Raw genomic sequence first — 13082 nt, 5'->3', positions numbered from 1 at the left:
GGGCTTTCTCTCTCACCCTGAGGCACCTGATCTCAACATAGGACTTCACAAATCGGTTTGTGTACAGGACAGCACAATTAAGCCTTGTCCACTGGAGATGGGCAATAATAAATACTTGTTGGCTTGAACTGGTGGATAGGGGTCCAGCGCGTCAGCTGGTCAGTGGAAAGAAACAAGCATTTATTAAGCACCTACTGTATACCAGCTATTCTCTAAGTGCTTTACAAATATTATCTCATTTGATCCACACAACAAGCCTGGGAGGTGGGTGCTGTTAGCTCCATTTTACAGATGAGGAAATCGGGGCAGACAGCAGTTAAGTGACTTGCCCAGGTTGCACATCTAATAAGTGTCTGTGGCCAGGCTGAATTTCAGGTATTCCTGACTCCACTGCCAGTCTTCTCTCTACTCTCTCAATGATTCCAAAAATTAACATTGAGAACTGAATACTATGTCTTTCCACTCCCCCGCCCCCTAACCCAGGCAGAATCAGAGCCCAGGAGGACAAGAAGGACTAATGACAAAGAAGGAACCGCTAGGGTCCCAAGGATGTGTGGTGGGTGGGGGTGGAGGAAGGTGAGTTGATCTTAGGCTTTGGCTCTCTAGGCAAGCTTTTGTTGGGGTGGCAACTTTGAAGTCAGCTGTCGTTCAGAGTAGAGAGGCCACTATGTGGGGGGACACTCATTCCAAGGCACACGAGAATCCGAGGGATCCAAGGATTTAGAGTCTGAGAGCCGTCTTATTTCCATGGTCATGGTGGAAGTTTAGCTGATGAAGGCTTGTCATACTTAAGGAAATAGGGATATCCCAAATTTGACAACTTTGTGGCCAATGGTGAAGGTGATAGACTAGAAATCCACTGGGGTCCCCCTGCCCAGTGATGACTTTGGGGCTGTTCTGGAATGATCATCAGCCTTACGAAAGGCTTTCTCAATTGACAAAAAGATCCCTTTAGGTTTCTCAAGGGCAGCAATGGTTTTCTTGACTTCACAGAATTTCATAGCTAGAAAGGATTTCCGATACCATCTTATTGGATGGGACAGGAATCCTCTTTGCTAAATTCTCTGTGAAATGGTCCTTCAGCTTCTGCTTGAAGACTTCCAGTGATGGGGAGCTCACTATTTTAAAAGGTACCCCACTCCCCTTTTGGACAGCTCTAATCATTATAAAGTTTTTCCTTATATTGTCTCAATCTGTAGTTCTAAAATTTTTAATCAAAGCACCACATTTTGCTCACTGGGGCCAAGCAGGACATATGCAATTCCTTTTCCATATGAAAATTCTTCAGGACATTTCAATACAGCTGATATATGTCCTAAGTGCCTAGCAAAGTGCTGAGCACCAAAGAGATACTAATGATTTACTGACTTAGTGATTTCCAGTTAGTACTTTGAAAACATGGTCACATTCATGGACCTAGAGAATTATAGTACTTAGGGGTGGAAGGATCTTTAGGCTCACTAATTTTGTTGCTTTATTTTACAGAGAAGGAAACTGAGGCCAAGAAAGGTTCTAAAGGTTCCCACAGACAGCAAATACCACAGGGAAGATTTGAACCCAGATTCTCTCCCTATAAATCCAAAGTGTGGCTCTCCGTCCTAACAACTGTCCAGCAAAGTATCGATAATGTAAGAGTAAGGTTGTCGCAGTAAATGAATCCACCCTAGGACAGTTTTAGAGGTTGGTAATGGGGATAGGGTTGGTAATGCCCCCAGAGCCTGAGAGTGTAATAAGGAGAGAGAATAGGGTGGGAAGAGTAGAGAAGATGAAGGTCTGGACTGTACCTTCCTGTCCAGACGAGCTCTTCTCCAATTTCATGCACAGCTGGCATCTCACCATCCTCACCACCACCATCTGCCCCACCTCCTCCTCCAGTCCCAGCCCCCGCTCCGCCTCCTACGGATCCATTCATCTGTCCCAGCTCATTCAGAGAGAATACCGACTTCCTGCAAAGAGGAAGTGGATGAGAAAGATGCCAAGGTGCCGTCTTTGCCCGGGTCACTCTGCCTGGTATCCTCTCCTGGCCCCAGGATCCTCTCCTACCTCTTGTCAGCAGAAGGCACTTTCTTTGGAGGCTCGATCCGGATATTTGGGTCCCACTCTCCAGGAGGGAGGACAATCACCTCATCCAGGAATTCATCGATGCCAGCAATCAGGTCATCTCGGTTTCTGGCTTTGTAGGCCACATCACTAAAAAGCTGAAGCCAGAATTGGGGAGTGGGAAAGAGACAAGCATGGCCAGACTTTGAGGCCTCCTGAGGACCAGTGTGGGGTCTGGCTAAAGGTCACAGGAGCACTGCCCCTTGAGTTTAGGCTCCCACCTGGGACTTGGCTCTTTGTCAGGGGAGAGTGCTCTATCCTCAATGGCCAAACTATTTTCTTCTCAATTATTATTAGGGAGGCAGCAGTTGTGAAAAAAGTACTGATTTTGGAATAAAAAGATCACAGTGCCAATTCAGGCTCAGCTATCTGTTTGTCCAATCATCCAATCTTGCTGGGCCTCAGTTGTCCTATCTGTAAGATGAGGAAGTTGGTCTAAGAGATCTAAGGTCTTTCAGGCTCCACAAATCCTGTTTCTGGGCAGGGCTCTCACAGTACTGTATTATAAGCCAATGGCCCTTTGATCAGTGTGGACTCTATGCTCTGGAAGGAATAATCATGCTTACCTCCCCATGTTATGGATGGAAAAACCAAGGCACAGAAAATAAATGAGCAAAGTGCATCTTTGTATCCACATTGGAGGCAGGATTCAATTCAACAAACATTTATCATATGCCTACTATATGCAAGACACTGTACTAGTGACAGACTGATAAACAGCTCCTGCCTTCAAGAAGATTACCTTCTACTGGGAGGAGACAGTGAATAAACAAAGAAAAGAACATTAAGTTATCAGAGAATGGGGAAAGGCTTCTTATAGGGAGGGCCATCTGAGTTGAGCCCTGAAGAAAACCATAGATTCTAATTAATTAATCAGGAAGCATCAATTAAATGCCCCTTCATGTACCAGGCACTGTTCTCAGAGTCATTCCAGGTATGTGGAGTTTGGGTGAGTGAGTCTGGTTGGACCACAGATAACACCAAGGAGAATAAGGTACAGTGAGTCTCTTTTCCAGACCTGGGAGTTCAGGACATGACTTGACCTCTCCTCCAGCCCACCCCATCCCTCTTACTTGGGGCCTTCATAATGCATGCCCATGCCCCTCAAACACTGCTCTGCCGGAGAGTAGCTGCCATCCTCAGCAATGGACACTCCCTGGAGCTCAGCATTGCTCAGAGTGGAGCCCCCTCCCCCCCCACCCCAGGCTTCCTGCTGCTCTGATCACAAGGGTTCAGCCTCCCCCTCCTCCCAGCCCCCCACCCCGTTGTCTCAGTTTACTGCTTCTAATCTGGTCTCACTTTGCTCTCTTCACAGTCTTGAACTCACGCATTTATTCATCCAACAAACATGTGTTAAGCATGTATACAAGGCACTGTATCAAAGGTGGAACCCACAAGGCATCCCTTCCCTCAAGGACCTAGTCTTCCTGCTGTGGTAGTAGTACATAGCACAGAACTTCAGAGTTGGAAAGGACATTAGTGGTCTTCTAGTGCAGTCTATACTGAAGGGAATCCCTGCCATGCCAGGGGACGTCCGGCCAAGAGAGCTGCCCCACTGCCTCCCACCCCTATTAGAGCAAAACCCTAAGGTTTGCACCAGGCAATCAGTAAGTCCAAGGAGAGACAACAGGGAGAGGCTTCTTTCACCGCTGATCTGCCCCAAAGACACCTGGCAGCACCTAGGCCAGAAGATGATGTTCTGAGGATGATTCTTTGGACCTGCATGGTTGTGTCTCAAAGTGTCTGGTACAGTTGGCCCAGTGGAGGCACCTTCTCCTCATGGGAGATCTTGTTCCATGGGCTTCCTCTTTTTCCCAAACACAGGGTCTGAGGTTCAGGGAGAAACTGGGTGCAGGGAGGACCTGACAAGACCCTTTGAAGTTTTCCAACAGCCAAGAAAACCTCTCCTCACTCTCCATCTTCCCATCCATGCCACCTTGTGAAGTCTGGGTACAGGACTTCTAATACTTCACTGGGAAAAATAGGCCATCTTTCTCTCTTTGCAGCCGTCATCACCCAACCCTCCCAGGCAGTCACCCCGTTGGTTTCTGGTGCTTAGTTACCTCCATCTCCACAGCATCTCTGATGGATGCTCACCCCCTTCTCTAGACCCTCCTTACTTCCGGGCCTCATCCCCTCTTGCCTGGACCCAGCCTGGACCTCACCTCCAGTTTCTAGAAGGCACTCCCTCCTTACCTTTGCCTTGCAGTTTCCCCGGATCCTTCCTTCAAGATTTAACTCACACCCATCTTCTGCCTTTCCCATTCTCTTAGCTGCTAGTTACTTACCCTCTAAACTTGCTTAGGTGACTCAGTAGTACACAGAGTGCCTGGCCTGATGTCAGGAAGACTCCTCTCCCTGAGTTCAAATCTGGCCTTAGACACTGACTAGCTGTGTGACCCTGGGCAAGTCACTTTACCCTGTTTCCCTCAGTTTCCTTATCTATAAAATGAGCTGGAGAAGGAAATGGCAAACTCCTCATGTATCTTTGCCAAGAAAACCCCAAATGGGGTCACAAGGAGCTGGACAGAACCAAAAAATGCCTGAACAGTAACAAGGTTACCTTCCATCTCTTTCTTGTATGCACTTAGTTATTTAAACGTTTCTCCCCTGTTAGAATGCAAGCTCCCCAAGGTCACGAGCTGCCTTTGCCTTCCTTTGTATCCCTGGACTGAACCCAGTGCTTGATGCATGGGAAGCACTTCATAGAGGTTTGCTGATCGACTGATTCAGTCTATTCTTCACAAAGTTGCCAAAATCATCTTCCTAAGTCACTGACCGTGTCACTCCTCTGCTCAAAGAGCTCCCCTGGCTCCCTGTGCCCACACTCTGGACAGGACACTCTGGAGTTAGTGCCTCCCATGCTCCAGACACGCAGGACCTCTATCCATGCCCTGCTCTGCCTGCCTCTTTCCCCTCTCCCCTCTGCCCCTGGACATTCTTCCTTCTTCCAAGTTGCAGCTGCTGCCTCTTCCAGGAAACCTGCCCTGATCTCCAGGGGAAGCCCCACAGGATTGCTCCTCAGCATCTCACTGGGATGTTTCTTCTTCATCAGTTTCTATTCCTATTTATCTTTTTTATTATATGAGACCACTATTTGAGATTGTATTTATTTGTGGAGATGCCCTTCCTTCCTTCCTTTCCATACTGACTTTAAGCAACTTGATAGCAGGCCTGATTTTTAGTCCTTGGATGCCCAGCACTAGCTCTGAGCTCCCTGAAGGTTTGTTGGGAGGGGCTTAGGCTTACCTTTTTGAATTGACTGACCAGTGGAGGGCACCAAGGCCTTGAACTTTCTCTCCTCAGCCTTCCCAACCCTTCAAGTCACTGAAATCTCTGAGGAAAGCCTTGGCGGATTATCATTGGAGATGTGGAGGTATTTGAAGCCTACTCATAACTTTCAGACATTTGGCCCCTGAGGCTTCCAGCCTCCCCCCTTTCTCTTGTTTACTTTCTAGCTCTAGCCCCATCCTCCACAGGCCTGGCTCTCTCAGACTGCTCCTGCCCTAGGTTCTGACTCAGGGGTCCCTGTCCCCAGCTCTCCTTCCAGCCTGGAGAATTATCTGGTGTGACACAGAGGCACCCGATGGGGCCAGGCTACTTACATCATCGACCATGAGGGTTGCGATGGCCCGGCCGATTTCATTGTAGGATTTGGCTTTCCCATGAGGGCCTAGTAAGATGAACAGGAATCTGGGAAGGAGATGCAGAGAGGATGATAGCTCATGTTTCAGAGCTTTTCCATGGACAAAACACTTTCTCAACAACAAGCTGGTGGATGGTGCCTGCCTTTTTATTCCCATTTTGCAGATGAGGAAGAGGAAGAAGGAGCAAGAGGGGATATCTCAGACACAGACATTTCTTTTCTTAAAATCTTATTCTGCTTCAGCCAACTCTTTCAGTCCTTTAAAATCTATGTGTCCAGAGTAGGGTCTGGACTTCTGATTACAATGGTGTGGGGAACTCCCAGGTGAGTAAACTCTCTCCACTAACGCAGGCCGGTGCCTTCTCAGCAACTTAGTCTTAGAGAGGTGCTGGGAGCACTTCACGGTTAAGTGACCTGCCCAGGGCCTCACAGCCACTCTGTGTTGGAGGCAGGACTTGAGCCCATCCCTCAGGTCAGGTCAGCTCTCTCTCCACTCCACTATGTATGTATGTGTGCTGCTGCGCCTTCAGAGAAAGATGCTTTTCTTATCTTGAGTGTGACCTAAGGGCATTGATTCCAGCCTCATCTCTGAGCCCTTTTTTCTTCAGATCTTTTCTCTTTCATGGGTCTCCCCATGTCCTGGCCCTGACTGACCAGCTTCCTTCAGGCTCTTTCTGGATCTCTTCTGAGATCCTGAGAAGACGGGACCCCTTGTACTTCCCAAGCCCAAAGGCCTGTGGGACTTCCTTCTCAGTCACAGCTGGGGCTCCTTTAAGAATGGATCATAAAATCTAGATCTGGGAGGGACCTTGGAGGCTGTCCTGTCCAACCCCCTCATTTTACAGAGGAGGAAACTGAGGCCCAGGGGATCTGGGAGGGATCTTTCATTTCACAGAGGAACAAACTCAGACCAAGAGCTCTGTAGGCGCCCCAGCAACATCTGTTGACCACTCAACTGACTGGCTGCCCCACCACTGTAGTGTGGCTTACACCACCACTCACCTCGTAGGCACAGGGACCTCAGTCACACCTCCCAGCATGGTGGACTGGATGAGTCGGACAAAAGCAACGAAAGGTTGGTCCAAGAAGTCGACCTCTCCCACCAACACATTGGAAGCTTCCGAGTCCTTGGGGATCTTCTTCATGAATTTGTTTTTCAGCTGTTTTGGGGAAGATAAGAGAAGAAACATCCCATCCTTACCCCTCAGACCTCATCCCCACTGCAGGGGCATTGAGCCCCTGCAGCTCCCGGACCCTGTGATCTAACTCCCTGACCACAGTCTCCTGTCCTCCCCCTCTCCTTATTCCTTCCCTCCTATTGTCCCTGCTTGGGCCTTCACTGGGACTGCTGGCTGCTCTGCCATCTTGACTTTCCTGTCCATCAGCCCTGTTCTGGCTTCACCTGCCACCCTATTCACAGTTGCCAAATTCTCTGTTCCTGTTCCAGGTAGCTGAAGTTTCAGCCCACGTGCGAAGCCCTCTATCTCCCCCTTGGTTTAATCTTCCTCCTCAAGTTTGCTAGCATTTACTTCTCTGGATAACGTAGCCCCCAAGTGGCTGGGCAGAGAGACAACGCATTTCTTGAACATTCACCATGGTCACTGGTGAGGTGCTGGGGATACAAAGGAGAGAAAACCATGTGGTCCTCACCCCCTGGGGGCTTTCTTTCTGACAGTGGGAGAGGACACCCAGCGCAGATAGAACACAAGCCCCTCAGAGGGCAGGATCGATTTGGTTTGTGGTCTCTGTGGCCCTGGTGCCAAGCAGGGTCCTCAATGAATTAACGTGCCTCTCCCTGTCTAACACTCCATGTTGCTTTTCCTTAGGTGGATGTGTGGGAGAGAGGAGCAGCTCAGGAGTCTGATCTGGAACAAGGTGACCTTGGCCACAGATTGGGTTCTGCTCGATTCAGGCCCTTTGGCCAACTCATGGTTTTGCTGAAACAGTTGATGGACCAGCTGCCTGGTTGGCATCGGGATCAAAACGTCAACATGACGAAGGGACCTTCGGGGGAAGCAGCTTGCAGGAAATCAGGACCGATGCCAGGGCAGTCTCAGTGCTGACATAACTCAGAAAAAAACACGGGCAGGCATCCCTAAACACTTGGTGTCCCTGACAATCTCTTTGTCGTGAGTGTAGCTAAGCACCTAAGAAACAGCCTTCTTTGGGGCTCAGTATTTCAGGTGTCCCCCCCTTCCTAGGGGATCTAGGACAGAAGCCTCCCTGCTGCTGCTTGCACAAGACCCACCATCTCCTGGCTCTGGGTGCTTTCACTGGCTCCCTCCTAGAGTCCCCTGCCCCCCATCTCTGCCTCCTGGCTTCTTCCAAGTCCCAGCTAAGATCCAGCTTTCTGGAAGAAGCCTCTTTCAATCTCCTGATTCCAGTGCCTGGATGATGACCTCCAGTCTGTCCTAGATCTGCTCTGTACATGGATGCTTTCATGTTGTCTCCCCCACTAGAATATAAGCTCCTTGAGGGCAGGGACTATCGTTTGCTTTTGTTTGTATCCCCAGAATTTAGCCCAGTGCCTGGTACATAGTAGGTGCTTAATAAATGCTTATGGCAGACTGAGAATTACTCAGGGTCTAGCCTGGTGAGGGATGGGAATGGGCAAAAGTCAATGGCAGGAGCAGACTGGAGAAGGAGGAAGGTCACAGTCATTGGCTCCTGAGAATGAAAGGGGGCATAGGACTGGAGGTCACAGCATCATGGGTTTGGAGCTAGAAGGGACCTTAGGTCATTGAGTACCACCCCCTCACTTGGCAAAGGAGGCCCAGAGAGACCAAAAGGCAGCAAGGTGGTGCTGCAGTATAGAGGACCTGAGTTCAAATCCAGCCTCAGACACTTATTAGCTGAGTGACTCTGGGCAAGTCACTTAGACTGGTCTGCCTCAATTTCCTCGTCTCTACAATGGGACCTACATTTGAGGGCTATTGTGAGGATCAAATGAGGTAACAAAAACAGCTTTGTAAATCTTCCAGCACTATAGGGATGCTATTAGAGCCAGGATCTGAATCCAGGTCTTCCTAATTCTAGATCATCTCTGTTCACCACCTTGGCTCTCAAGTTCATACTCTAATGACTATGAACTTCCCAAGACCCTCCATGGAATTTCAGTGAATGAGGAATGAGGAAGATGAGCCTAACTGACAATTCTATATTCTTCTGCTTATAAAGGACTTTCCTCACAACACTGCCACAAAGACAGCATTGGTCAGAATTACTGATCCCATTGACAAAACTGAGGTTTGGAAGATGAGGCATTTTGCCCCAAAGAGCCCAGCTACTAAGTGTCAACACTGGGAAAACGAGACGGAAAAAGCCAAACCAGACAGTCTGGAGCTGCACACACTCCCTCGCTCATCCTTGTAGCTCTGAAGGCTGCGAGGGAGAAGGAGCAGCATTTCATGAGGCTGTTTCCTTGGAGTGTCCCCACCGTCTAGCTCTGAAAAAACCATAGCAGGAAGAACATTGGACTGTGTGTCTGGAGACCTGGGATGAATCCAAGCGATGCCTCATACTGGCTGTCTTGGGCAATCGTTTTACCTTGTGTTATCATGGCAAGTGGAGCCGAGAGACCTGGGTGTTTGTATCCTGGTTTGCCCTTCTTCCTCTGTCACCTTGGGCTCGTTATTTTCCTGCCTTGGGCCTCAGTTTATTTCTTTTTTAAAACGAGAAGGGTTGGACCAGATGGATTCTGAGATCTCTTTCAGCTCAGAACGAACTGTTTGCCTTTGCGTCCTCATTTGCCAAATAGGACTATTAATCCTTGCCCCACCTTGTTGACAAAGCTGTGACAAGAATTAAGTGAGGTGAAAACTATGAAGAACCATGTAGAACTTAAAACACGTCATCATTGCCAGTGATGTCAGGGGACCTCTGGGCAGTGGAGAACTGGAAATGGGGGTCTCCACCAGACCAACGCGACATGTGGGTCAGTGGAGAGATGGAGGGCTTGGTTATGATGGTCTTAGGGAGAAAGTGTAAGTGGGCTGCTTCCTGGAGAGCTTATGAAAGACCTTGCAGAGAGTCTTGACCTATGGTTTCATGGGGGAAGGGCAGTAGGAGGTCAGGAGAATCTCCCTCCTCTGGTGAAAACTGGCAAATACCCTAATTCTTGATAGTTGTTTGGGAACAGAGATGTTAAGTGACTTGCCTAGGGCTCCAGAGAGCAAGCAACTCCCTTCACTTCTGCCTGTCTCAGCTTTCTTATCTGTAAAAGAAGGGGCTCAGACAAGATGACCCCCAGAGCCTCTTCCAGGTCTGAATCTATGGTTTTGATGCAGGTTCTCCTAAGAACCCCACTGGAGAAAACTTCAGCCCAGCAAATTATACATACTTGCACATTGATAATTGCATTTCAAAGAATTACAGTATTTTGAGTTAGAAGGCATCTAGTCCAGCCTGTGCCTTCTGGAATCCTCACCATAACACACCAGTCAAGCGGCCTTCCAGCCTCAGCTCAGAGACCCCCGAGGAGGGAGATTTCACCACCTCTGGGGGTAGCTTGCTTCATTTTTGCAGAATTCTACTTATTGGTTTTCCCCCTAATATTAAACATAAATCTATGTCTCCAAAAATTGTTACTTAGGCATATCCCCAAATTCAGGCTTTTCTTTGATTCACACCTGCATCCCTCCCCAATAAGTACCTCTGATAAATGTTTTTTTTTTTTTTGCCTCTGGTTCCTTTTGTGGCCACCAGGGGGTGCTGATGAATCTAACTCAAGCATCCCTTGGGCATCCCAGCAGACTAGACTTGGTATTGGGCTTCTAAGGACAGACAACAGCTTTGCATCTCTAGATCTGCTCACTCCTCTCCTCTCCCACTCATGGATTTGAGTGCCTCCCACTGCTTCCAGGATGAATTTCTCATGTTCTTTCATACCTCGGTGTCTCCCCACCCTAAATGACCTAGTTTCTAGTCTCTCCCCGGTGCACTCCATCCCCCATCCAGCCACCAAAACGATATTCCTAAGGCATCAACTGACCGCGTCACTACCTGCTGTGGCTCCCATTTACCTCTAACACTTTAATTCAATGAGCATTTATTGAGTCCCTACAGTGTGTTAGGTAATCACAAACTCTGCTTAATATTGAAAAGCCTTTGTAAGCTGATGTTAGCCCATCATTCTGATTCATATCACATGATTCCTTCTCAAACTGTCTATGTTCCTTTCCTCAGCCCTCACCCTTCTAGACCTCTCTGCAGCCTTCGACACTGTGGACCGTCCTCTTTTCCCTAGATGCTCTCTCCTCTCTAAGTCTTCATCATTCCCTCTGGTTCTCTTTCCAACCATTCATCTGTTTTTCAGTCCTCTCTTCTGGTTCTTCATATCACAACATGGTACACCCAGTGGTTTGTCCTGCACCCTCTTCCCTTCCCTCATATACCATTTCCCATGGTGATCTCATAAGCTCCAGTGCATTCAGTTATTGTCATTATTTGGATGACTGGGGATCTATCTCTTCAGCCCTAGACTTTCTTCTGAGCTCCAGTCCTTCACTGTCAATGGCCTTTGGATGCCTCAGACTAGATATTCTATAGGCATTTCAAACATAACACGTCCAAAACGGTCCTTGTTCTGTTCCCACCAAACCATTCCCTCTCCTCAGCTCTTCTCTATTTGCTGAAGGCACTGGGCATCCAGCCCATAACCTTGATGTCTTCTTTGACTCCTCACACTCGCTCACCTCCCACAGCCAATCTGTCACCAAATCTCATTTTTACCTTCAAACCTCTTGGAGACATATCCCCTTATCACTGCTTACACAGCTATGACCCTGGTGCAGGTCCTCATCCCCTCATGCCTCGATTATTGCAATAGCTGCTGGGGTGGGGGTCTCCCCTCCTCAAATCTCCATCCTCCACTCAGCTGCCAAGGTGATTTTCCTGAAGTGTAGGCATGACCTTGCTCCCCCCTTACCCCCTCTGCTAAATGTTGTCCTTTATTACCTCTAGGATCAAGCGTGAGTTCCTCTGACATCCGAGCTCTCCGTGGCCTGGCTCCTTCCTCTCTTTCCAGGGGTCCTGTGATCCATCTACACTGGCCTCCTTACAGCTCCTCAGATATGACGTGTCACCTCAGGCCTTTGTCTTGGCTGTCCCTCATGCCTGAAATGCTCTCCTACTTATTCACCGGCTTCCTTCCCAGCTCAGCCCAAATCCCACCTTCTATAGGAGGCATTTCCTGAGAGCCCCAGCAACTGATGCTTCCCACTCTCAGACTGCCTTCGACATGCCCAGTTATTCACCTGCTTTCTCCTCTGCAAGAATGTAAGCTTCCTGAGGGCAGGGACTATTTTGCCTGTCTTTTTATTTTTTGTTTTATATACTTTGAGGACAGTGCCTGTAGCTGCTTGTTGACTGACCGACCCAGCCAAATTGACCAATTTGATGCTCCATCTCCAGCCTGCACACCTTTACCCAAGCTGTGCTATAGGAATCCAAATGCTCACCTCCTCACCTCTACCTCCCCAAATTCCTAGCTCCCTTCAAGGCTCAGCTCAGTTTCTACTTCCCATAAAGTCTTCTTGATCTCCCCATAATTAGTGCCCTCCACCAGATATTTCTTTGTGGTGTTCTCTCTCTCTCTGTCTATATGTATGTATGTATGTACATACGTATATTTTGTATTGGCTGATCTGTGTACATGTATCTCCCCAGCAGAATGTGAGTGTAAGCAGGAGCAATCTCATCAGTCTCTGCAACTTCAGGCCCAGGATGAGGCTTAATAATTGAATTTCTTTAGAAGCTTCTCTCTCAGACCATGAGGCTTCCCCAGCCTCTCCCAAAGGGCAGCCACCTACCCCAGTTCTGAGGTTTTACCCCCTACCTGATTTGGGTTTGGGGTGTCCGAAATATCATTCATGCTCCGGCTCTGGGCATGACCTAAAGGAGAAGAGAAGGACTTCTTTAGCTGGAGGAGTTCCTCTAATCCTGGGGGCCCCACTGGCCTTTGGATCTTTGGTCAGAGTGGGGAGGTCCATCACCTCACCAATTTGCTTGCCACTTTTCCCTTTTGCTCCTTCTAGGAATAGGAATGAGGACTAGAGTGAATACAGTGGGTTGGCCACCAAGGGCACCTCCTGCTCAGCCCAGCGAGGTCAGGGGCAGTGGGTTAGCTATGCCTCTGGACTTGTGTTAATGCTGGACTCACTTAGGAGATGTAGCTCATAGAATAGGCATAGAATGTCAGAGGCAGGCATCTTAGGACATAGAATATGAAATGGGAGAGATGGAAGTGGCCTTAGAACATAAAGCACAGAATGTCAGAGCTAAGAGGTGTCTTAGAACATAGAACACAGAATGGGAGAGATGAAAGGGGCCCTAGAAC

The 13082-nt window shown here is 48.6% G+C and overlaps 1 protein-coding gene across 1 annotated transcript in view; it reads right to left on the bottom strand.

Moving 5' to 3' along the window:
* SLC4A5 (solute carrier family 4 member 5) overlaps window positions 1-13082 on the bottom strand; it is a 107902-nt gene that overhangs the window by 33863 nt on the left and 60957 nt on the right. Inside the window, exons 7-11 of the mRNA XM_069102813.1 lie at window positions 12582-12637; window positions 6749-6906; window positions 5706-5793; window positions 2044-2198; window positions 1785-1946 (exon numbers count right to left, since the gene is read on the bottom strand). Of these exons, the coding sequence (XP_068958914.1) occupies window positions 1785-1946; window positions 2044-2198; window positions 5706-5793; window positions 6749-6906; window positions 12582-12637 (619 nt within the window). The remainder of the gene's footprint in view (window positions 1-1784; window positions 1947-2043; window positions 2199-5705; window positions 5794-6748; window positions 6907-12581; window positions 12638-13082) is intronic.

Source organism: Petaurus breviceps, unplaced genomic scaffold (assembly GCF_028583685.1).
Source record: "Petaurus breviceps papuanus isolate PSGF00001 unplaced genomic scaffold, PetGlider_PUasm1.0 556, whole genome shotgun sequence".
Classification (NCBI taxonomy): Eukaryota; Metazoa; Chordata; class Mammalia; order Diprotodontia; family Petauridae; genus Petaurus; species Petaurus breviceps.
Note: the sequence above shows the minus strand (reverse complement) of the source record. Positions and strands in the feature narration are given on the sequence as shown.